General features: G+C 35.7%; 2 protein-coding genes across 2 annotated transcripts; both read left to right on the top strand.

Moving 5' to 3' along the window:
* The first annotated feature begins 1,293 nt into the window (after window positions 1-1,293).
* LOC147286268 (uncharacterized) lies at window positions 1,294-4,054 on the top strand. The gene is made up of 5 exons (XM_086240726.1): window positions 1,294-2,040; window positions 2,152-2,780; window positions 2,876-3,160; window positions 3,240-3,345; window positions 3,434-4,054. Exons 1-5 carry the CDS (start codon window positions 1,294-1,296, stop codon window positions 4,052-4,054), a joined length of 2,388 nt encoding a protein of 795 aa, XP_086096852.1.
* A 156-nt stretch (window positions 4,055-4,210) lies between these two features.
* On the top strand, window positions 4,211-5,744 carry LOC147286267 (uncharacterized). The gene is made up of 5 exons (XM_086240725.1): window positions 4,211-4,267; window positions 4,385-4,819; window positions 4,939-5,037; window positions 5,445-5,552; window positions 5,640-5,744. Exons 1-5 carry the CDS (start codon window positions 4,259-4,261, stop codon window positions 5,742-5,744), a joined length of 756 nt encoding a protein of 251 aa, XP_086096851.1. The 5' UTR covers window positions 4,211-4,258.
* Window positions 5,745-8,603: the final 2,859 nt, after the last annotated feature.

The following is an 8,603-nucleotide window of genomic DNA, read 5'->3' as shown; positions in this document are numbered from 1 at the left end:
AACCTAAATACTATATGTATTCTTGGGCTATGATAGTTTGTTTGTTTAGCCTTGATCACTTGTTTTTTCTTAGTTTTGTTTATGCTATGTTTAGCTTGCCTTTTGGTGTTTTTTTTGTTTCAGATAGGACAAAGAACATAGGATATATATTTTTTGCATTACTAGTTGATGAGTTACAGTTGGTTCTTTTTATTTTTTATTTTTTCAATTCTTTCATTACTTCAGTTTGAATATTCGATATAGGCTTTAGACATCATAGTTATAGCTCCCTAAGTTGCATTTTTAAATTCTCACACTATTTTTTGCATATCAGTAGTTGATGAAGTGAGTTGTACATTATGGATAAAGGAAGTGTTCTCAATCCAAGGTTAATTTTCTGACCTTAAAGACAAAAAAACTATTGATAATTAAGTTACTAGTGCCAACGAAACTAGATTAAAGTTTGAAACTTTTTCTTTTGTAGTAATCTAAAGGAGTATATTGATGGAGTAAACAACTTTATCAAAATGGCTCGGGAAAGTGTAGGAAACTTAGATATTATAGTATGCCCCTGCATACTATGTAAAAATTTACAACACCATCATTATAGTGTAGTGTACGACCACTTGATTATGAAAGGCATGGATCCTTTCTACACTACTTGGGTTCTTCATGGGGAAAAGCCTAGTGCATCCATGATGCATGAAGATTTGGAAATGCTGGAAACATATCAGATGTATAGAGATCAAGTATGTTTTCAAGATGAGAATGTGGCACACCAAACAAGTGAGAGGATAGAGGAAAAGACATCAAATTTAGTCAGAGATGCAAAAAGTCCTCTATATCAAGGATGTTCAAAGTACACAAAGATGTCAGCAACATTGATTTTATTCAAGCTTAACAGCAACATTGATTTTATTCATGCTTAAAGCTGCTCATGGTGTAACAGATAATTTTTTTGATCAACTTCTTCCTATTTTTCGTGACATGCTTCCAGAAGATAACACACTTCCTGATTCTTTATACTCAGTTAAAAAATTAATAAAGACATTTGACCTTGGGTATGAGAAGATACATGCTTACATTAACGATTGCTGCTTATTTAGAAAAGAGTTTCAGCATGCACAAGAGTGCCAAAAATATGGTACTTCTCGATGGAAAGTACCTCCATGTCCAAAAAAGAAGCAGCAAGGAGTAGCAGCAAAAGTCTTGCGTTATTTCCCAATAATACCAAGGCTTAGAAGGATGTTTGGGACTGCTGAAATTGCAGAACAACTAGTGTGGCATCATACTCATAAAGCGCAAGATGGTAAAATGAGACATCCGGTTGACTCTCTTGCATGGGACACAATGAATAGGAAATGGACTTCTTTTTCTTCAGATGCTCGAAACATTCGTTTTGGCATTGCTACAGATGGGTTTAATCCTTTTCAAGATCTTAGTTTGAGGTATAGTTGCTGGCCAGTAGTTTTGGCTACATATAACTTGCCTCCATGGTTATGCATGTCCAAGGAAAATTTGATGCCGACTTTACTTATCCCAGGTCCAAAGCAACCTGGTAACGACATAGATATTTACTTGGAACCTCTTATAGAAGATTTAAAAGAGCTATGGATCAATGGAGTTGAGATGTATGATGCATTTAGTAAGTCTACATTTAACTTAAGAGTAATTTTGATGTGGACCATTAATGATTTTCCAACTTATGGAAACATGTCTGGATGGCCTACTAAGGGATCATTTGCATGTCCTGTTTGTCGTAAAGGCACATGTTCTGAATCGCTACAACATAGCAGGAAATTTGCTTATATGGGCCATAGGCGGTTTCTTGCTCTTAATCATCCATTTCGAAAAAAAAGAACATGGTTCAATGGGGAACACGAAAAGGGGGTCAGGCCTAAGTTATTTACTGATGAAGAAATTTTCTTGGAAGTTGAAAACTTTGTGAATGATTCGGGAAAAGCAAAGAAAAAAAGGAAAAGAAAAGAGAAAGAGAAAGACTCAAATTCAAAGAAATTATGGAAAAAGAGATCAGTATTTTTTAACTTGCCATACTGGAAGGTATTGTTTCCTAAAACTCATGTTATTTATAATATCTTTCTTCTCATGTTTAGCATAATTTGTTTATTAACTAATGACCTCATTATAATCTTAAATGTTTGATTCATGCAGACATTACTTGTGCGTCATAACTTGGACGTCATGCATATTGAGAAGAACATTTGTGACAGTATAATTGGTACACTTTTGGATATCAAAGGGAAAAGTAAAGATGGGCTTAATTCTCGTCGAGCCCTAGAATGCATGGGAATAAGAAAGGAATTGCATCCTGAGAATAGGGGAAGTAAATACTACTTACCAGCTGCATCACACACTCTCTCAAAGGAAGAAAAAAAAATATTTTGTAAGAGGTTGGCTAATTTGAAGTTACCTGATGGTTATGGGTCAGATATTAGAAAATGCATTTCAGTGGCTGAATGCAAGATAATGGGGCTTAAGTCTCATGATTGTCACATGTTAATGCAACAACTCTTGTCCGTAGCTTTGAGAGGTCTTTTGCCTAAAGGACCAAGAAATGCAATTTATCGACTATCTTCCTTTTTCAATGAATTGTGCAAGAGAGTGATAGATAGAAATATACTTGAAAAATTGGAAGAAGATGTGGTTGAGACTTTGTGCATGTTGGAAAGGTTCTTCCCTCCTTCTTTTTTTGATATTATGGTTCATCTAACCATTCATCTTGGACGAGAGTCTCGACTTTGTGGATCAGTGCAATACCGTTGGATGTACCCAATGGAGAGGTAGTCAATTAGTCGTTCTCATTGTCATGTGTTTATTCATATATAACTATTTTATTAGATTATAGATTAATTTATTTGTGTACATCTTGTCTTAGGTATATGAAAGTACTCAAAGGATATGTTAAAAATCGTGCACGACCAGAAGGGTGCATAGTTGAACGCTACCTTGCTGAAGAGTGTACAATGTTTTGTAGCAAGTATATAAAACAAGTTGCTGAAGTAGGAACTCGACATGCACGCAATGAGGAATTTGAGAATGAATTATTAATAGAAGGGGATACAATAAAGCATGGCAAGTTAATCATTCTTCCAAATGAAATGCTACAAGTTGCTCACCTTTACATCTTGTTAAACACTTCAGAAGTCCAACCTTATATAGAGTAAGTGTACTACAAGAAATTTTTTTAGTATTTTCATATATCAAATTAGGAGATAATTAACAAGTTTTTTGTCTATTAGAATGCATTTGGATGAACTTAGGAGTTCAAATCGACGACTGTCAAGGAATGAAACCTTGTTACAGAAGAAACACACTAACTCATTTAGTGCATGGTTCAAGAAAAAGGTAATTTTAATTCTCTTAATTAATTAATTGTACCTGCACATCAGATATGATCCTTGACTGTCACTAATATTTCTCATTCTTTTAACAGATTGAGTGTCAAATGAGAAACAATAATGCTTCAAAAAATCTACAGTGGCTTGCAAAAGGACCTAGAGAACAAGCAAAGTCATATTTTGGATTTCTTATAAACAACATTAGATTTCACATTCAGGGTGCTAAGAGGTCTCGACAAAATAGTGGTGTTTCGGTTGAAGCATACACACCTTGCAGAGCTAGTGCAAAAGACAATTCACAAGTCATTGGAAAAATTTGGTATTACGGGGTTTTAAGAGAGATTTTAGTGCTCAATTACAATATGATTCATGTTCCTATCTTTAAGTGTGATTGGGCAAATATTGTAAATGGTATCAAAATTGATGATGGGTTCACTTTGGTTAACCTCCATGAAGGACAAAGCCAATTTAAAAGAGATCCATTCATTTTGGCCTCACAAGCTAAGCAAGTGTTCTATTCTAGGGAGAGTGAGGAATCAAATTGGTATGTTGTATTGCAAGCACCACCAAGAGGTTATCATGAATTAGAAATATATGAAGAGAGTGATGAAGCGCCATCTATGTCAATTGGTGCATCTGAATTTGGAACAAATGATGACAATGAGAATGAACTTTGTACAAGAGTTGATGTTGAGGGCATGTTTTGTGATGCATAAAGATAAGCTGCATTTATAGTGTTGAAAGCATTAGTTAAATTTTGTCATTCTTTTTCTTGTTTTCTATTGTTACAATCATAGTTAAATTTTGAATTTTCTATATTTTAAGAGATGTATGTTGTGTAAAAATTCTTGGTGTTACTGATATAGTCGCATTTTAATTTTTAACAGCTTTTACCTATTGGAACAATTTAACAATTGAAGATGAGCTCTGTAAGTTCCTTTACTCCTTTGGTTTTGATTTACAAACTCATTTAATCATTTGTCTTAATTATTATACTAACTATGATATTTATTTATATGTGCATGTGATGTAAAACTTCTAAAAAGGGTTTGAAAAGAACAACTAAGCAAGGTCGAGCATTATTGGCTGCATTTAATCATCAAAAGAAAAAACGAATGAAAATTTCAGAGACTGCTGCAGCAACTACTCCAATCAGTCAAGATGCTCCAGTTGCTCGAAATGATCATAGGGGCGATTCAATTGGGACAACTATTCCAATTGTACAACAAAACTCACAGACTTCAGCTACTACTTCTAGAGAAACACAGAAGAAGCGAGGTCCTACTAGAATGGGAATGATGAAAAACAATGCCAAACGCTTGGAGGTTGGATTTAACACTTTTGGTCAATGTGAGTCTGGACATTCTGATAAACTTGCTTCTTATATTGGAGTTGTAGTACGAGAGCATGTTCCTGTTTGCATAAAAAAATGGAAGGATGTTACATCAGAACAGAAAGATGATCTTTGGACACTCATTAAGGTATTGCTAATTTCCTTAATTTTACTCTTTTTATAAGATTTTAGATTACATAAAACTAATTCCATTAATTTATACTTTCTATAAGCTTTTATATTTATTTTATGTATTTTGGTAAATAGCAAAGATTTGTCGTCAATGATACCAACAAAAAAATGATATTTGGAATGATGGGATGTCGTTGGAGAGAATTCAAGTCAAAGATAACACGTCTGATAAAGGCAGTTGCTAAAAAAAAAGATAAAGCACGTGCTTTGTCCTTCATCAAACCAAAAATATAGTCTGCATCCAAGAATGGGAAACATTTGTGAATGGAAGACTATCTGCAGGTTTTGAAGTATGTTTTAGACTATAACAATAGTATGTTCACTATATTTGACACTTACGTGTATACATTTACTACATAATCTATCTTCTTTTTACAGGCAAAAAGCAAAAAGTTTAGGGCAATGAGACTTGGTCAAAAATTTCGACATACAATGAGTAGAAAAGGATATGCTCGCTTGGAATATATATGAAATGGTAGGATTTTATTAATTGAGGGATATTGATTTTATTAATTTTGACATATATCTGATATTGTAGGATAAATTAATTTTTCATTATTGTTATATTTCTTTTGTCATAGAGGAAAGAAAGTTCAACTCCATCATCAATACGTAGGTCTGATGTTTGGATTAAAGGACATCAATCAAAAATAGGTGCATCTCTCAATGAAATAACCAGCAAAACAATGGTGAGAAATAATATATTTACATAAATCTATTCATTTTATTACTATGAAAATGATAAATAAATGTATATTTCATGAATGAACTTTTAGGATGAAATCAGAGATCATGTCAAAGCAAATCCAGAAAGGCAAGAGAATATACATGAAGACACTCTTGCATGTGTACTAGGACCTGAACAGCGTGGAAGAGTATGAGCTACTGGATTTGGAGTTACTCCTTCTAAAGTGAATGCACATGTTCAGAGCATTGGAAAGGTAAAAGAACTTGAACAGATTTTGCAAGCCCAAACTTCCTTGGTACATGCACAAAATCAAAGGATAGGGATACTTGAAAATAAAATAGAAGAATTTATTGCTAAGCTATCTCAACAGGTAAAATTCTGATGTATTCTTGTTAAGTTTATGCATTAATCTGAGCATATATTGATATTTTTATCTTAATTTTTACAGCTCCCAAATAAAAATGTTGATGAAGTGACAAGTTCTCATGCATGTACTTCTCGGGTAAATATCGATCTTAGTACTCTTTTTTATGCTTATTAATAATGTTTGGATCGTTTGAGTATAATCATACATTTTTACTATTATGGCTTGTGTGCATTGTAGTCCCAAAAATGTAGTGGCCCAGTGCAAGGAAGTTCTCAATATGAAAATGTGAAATGCCAATTGTTGAATTGGTACACATTTGATGAAGATGAGGTTGTGGCAGAAGGAAAGATACCTTCAACTAACCCGAGCGCAAAAGTGCATCACATGCCTCTTGGAAGAGATTGTTGGAAAGTTTGGGTAGAGTTAGTAAGTACTCCTCATGTGAATGTTTATAGACCCATGATGAGTGTGCATTTTGCATCACTTTATGATACTAATTCCTTAACCTAGAGTGTTAGAACTCGCTATTTTGTGTTTCTTGTCTTGTTTTTGTGTTTTCAGGTCAAATGAGGCAGAAATGAGAAAAAGAAGCAAATGGAGCCATTTTGGGACATTTCCTGGTCAAACCAGGAAAACGAGTGAAATCCTGGTCAAACCAGGAAAAGTGCAGAAATCCTAGTCGAATGAGGATTCCTAGTCACACTAGGAAACATCAAGTCCAGAACCATCATTGCGGAGCCAGAAATGTGAAATCCTGATTCGAACAGGAAATCCTGGTTGAACTAGGAAACCTAACCCAACTAGGGGAAGGAGTCCTAGTGACACTAGGAGACCCCAGGGGCAATATGGTCATTACGAGAAGTCGAAATGGATAAGGAATCTCTCATTTTCAAGGAATCCTAGTTGCACCAGGAAATGTTTTTCAAGGTTCCAGAAGCTTCCAGAAGGTGGTGGACATCCATGGAAATGAATGGAGGGAAGAAATGAATTTGAATTCAAATGGAAATGAGGGGCAAAATGGGAAGTCAAAAGTGGAGGGCCCATGGGCCCTAGGGATGCCGAACCAAGTGGGCCATGCATGCACATGCATGGGCCCAAACCCTAGCAGCCCAAAAGCCACACGCAAAGAGGAAGATGGCAGCCCATGCATGCGCATGCATGCCATGCAAACCCTAGCAGACAAGGGGCCATGCGCAAGCCCAAGGTGACAAGCCCAAGATGGAAGCCCATGGAGTGAAACCCTAGCCCATCTTGTGCAAGCAACTGAAGCCCAACATGGAAGCCCAACATGCAAGCCCAAAGCCCAAGACTACCAGCCCATGCGCCAAGGAGGGACCCTAGCTAGGCTAGGTGTGAGCCACTTAAGCCCAAAGGAGGAAGCCCAACACGCAAGGGCCTAGTTCAGCTAACCCTAGCTGATGCCGCAAGGAACTAGGAAAGGGAAACCTAGCAGCCGCAAGCTTCAGCCTCCTTGCCTCTCAAGGAATGTTCTCCTATTTAAACCCCCTCCATTCAGAACCCTATGACTTTTTCACCTCTTCCTCCAGCCGAAATCTCTTTAGGTCTCTAGTTTATTTTTCTGTTCTAGGTTTTAATTTCAGAATTGAGTTTTGTTTTAGGGAGAGCTAGCCGAAATTGAGAGAGAGAGAGGAGAGGCGTGGAAGCAAGGAAGGAGGACCCCATTGCCGCAAGCCCTAGCTCACCCTAGCTGTGAGCCAATTGCTTGTGGAGGTTGCCTTCTCTCTTGCCTTGCCGCAGCCCTCTCACTTGGTTTCTTTGATTTTTCTTCTAGTTTTCTGATTTCAAGTTAGTTTATGTTGCTGAATTAATTATCTTGTGACTCAGAATTTATTTAATTAAGTTTCTTAATTTCATTAGTTATAGCCTTGGTTCTGATTTTAGTTAGTTGTTTATGTTTATGCAATTTAATTTATGTAATCTAATTTAATTGTTTAGTTGTTGCTTTAACTTTGTGTTGCTGATTTAAATTCGTGCATGCATTTAATCTTGTGTACTTTACGTTTCTGATTTCATTTAATTTATGCACTTTAAATTAGTTGTTTAGTTTATGTTTCTAAGTTTGTTTAATTTGCGTTTCTGATTTCCTTTTGCAAGCATGAATTGAGACTTTGTTTATTTGTTAGTTTCTGTTTTTATTTATTTAATTTAATTATGTAGGTTAGTTATTCTATCTTGCATGTTAGTCGTAGGTCGATTAATGGATTCGTATGCTTTAACAAATCGTTTATCCGTCTCTTGGTCTGTTAGTTTGATGTTTGCACATATTAAATTTCCACTATCTATTAGAACCCGTCACTAGTTGTTTGCATCCTTTGACTGGCCACCTTAGGGTAATTGCATCTAGTTTATTTGTTAGGTTTAGCTGTGAAATAGTCAAAGACACTAAACCACAAGTAACAAGGGAATAAGGGATTATTCTTGGTAGTGGGGTTGGGCGACCTCTATAAGGAAATAGTCAAAGCTTATATGTTGTGCATGTTTGACGTTCTCATAAAACTTAATGACTCCTGCATGGGTAACAGCTGCCTTAGCTTGAACTAGGGAACATGTAGGTTAACTGGCTAAGGAAGGCCCAAGAAGCTCTTAGTTTATGCATTAGGAGAACAATTGCGAGAAAGTAACTAGCCAAACCTTTTTAGCAGTCAAACTTTAATATGTTGTGTT

This window comes from Dryas octopetala, chromosome 4, assembly GCF_963921425.1.
Source record: "Dryas octopetala chromosome 4, drDryOcto1.1, whole genome shotgun sequence".
Lineage (NCBI taxonomy): Eukaryota > Viridiplantae > Streptophyta > Magnoliopsida > Rosales > Rosaceae > Dryas > Dryas octopetala.
This window is presented reverse-complemented; position numbering and strand designations above follow the sequence as displayed.

Coding starts and splice junctions, on each gene's coding strand:
- LOC147286268 (XM_086240726.1), top strand. CDS start 1,294: ATGAGACATCCGGTTGACTCTCTTGCATGGGACACAATGAATAGGAAA. Junction 2,781..2,875: donor TGGATGTACCCAATGGAGAG/GTAGTCAATTAG, acceptor ATCTTGTCTTAG/GTATATGAAAGTACTCAAAG. Junction 3,346..3,433: donor GTGCATGGTTCAAGAAAAAG/GTAATTTTAATT, acceptor TTCTTTTAACAG/ATTGAGTGTCAAATGAGAAA.
- LOC147286267 (XM_086240725.1), top strand. Junction 4,820..4,938: donor ATCTTTGGACACTCATTAAG/GTATTGCTAATT, acceptor TTTGGTAAATAG/CAAAGATTTGTCGTCAATGA. Junction 5,038..5,444: donor AGATAACACGTCTGATAAAG/GCAGTTGCTAAA, acceptor CTTTTGTCATAG/AGGAAAGAAAGTTCAACTCC.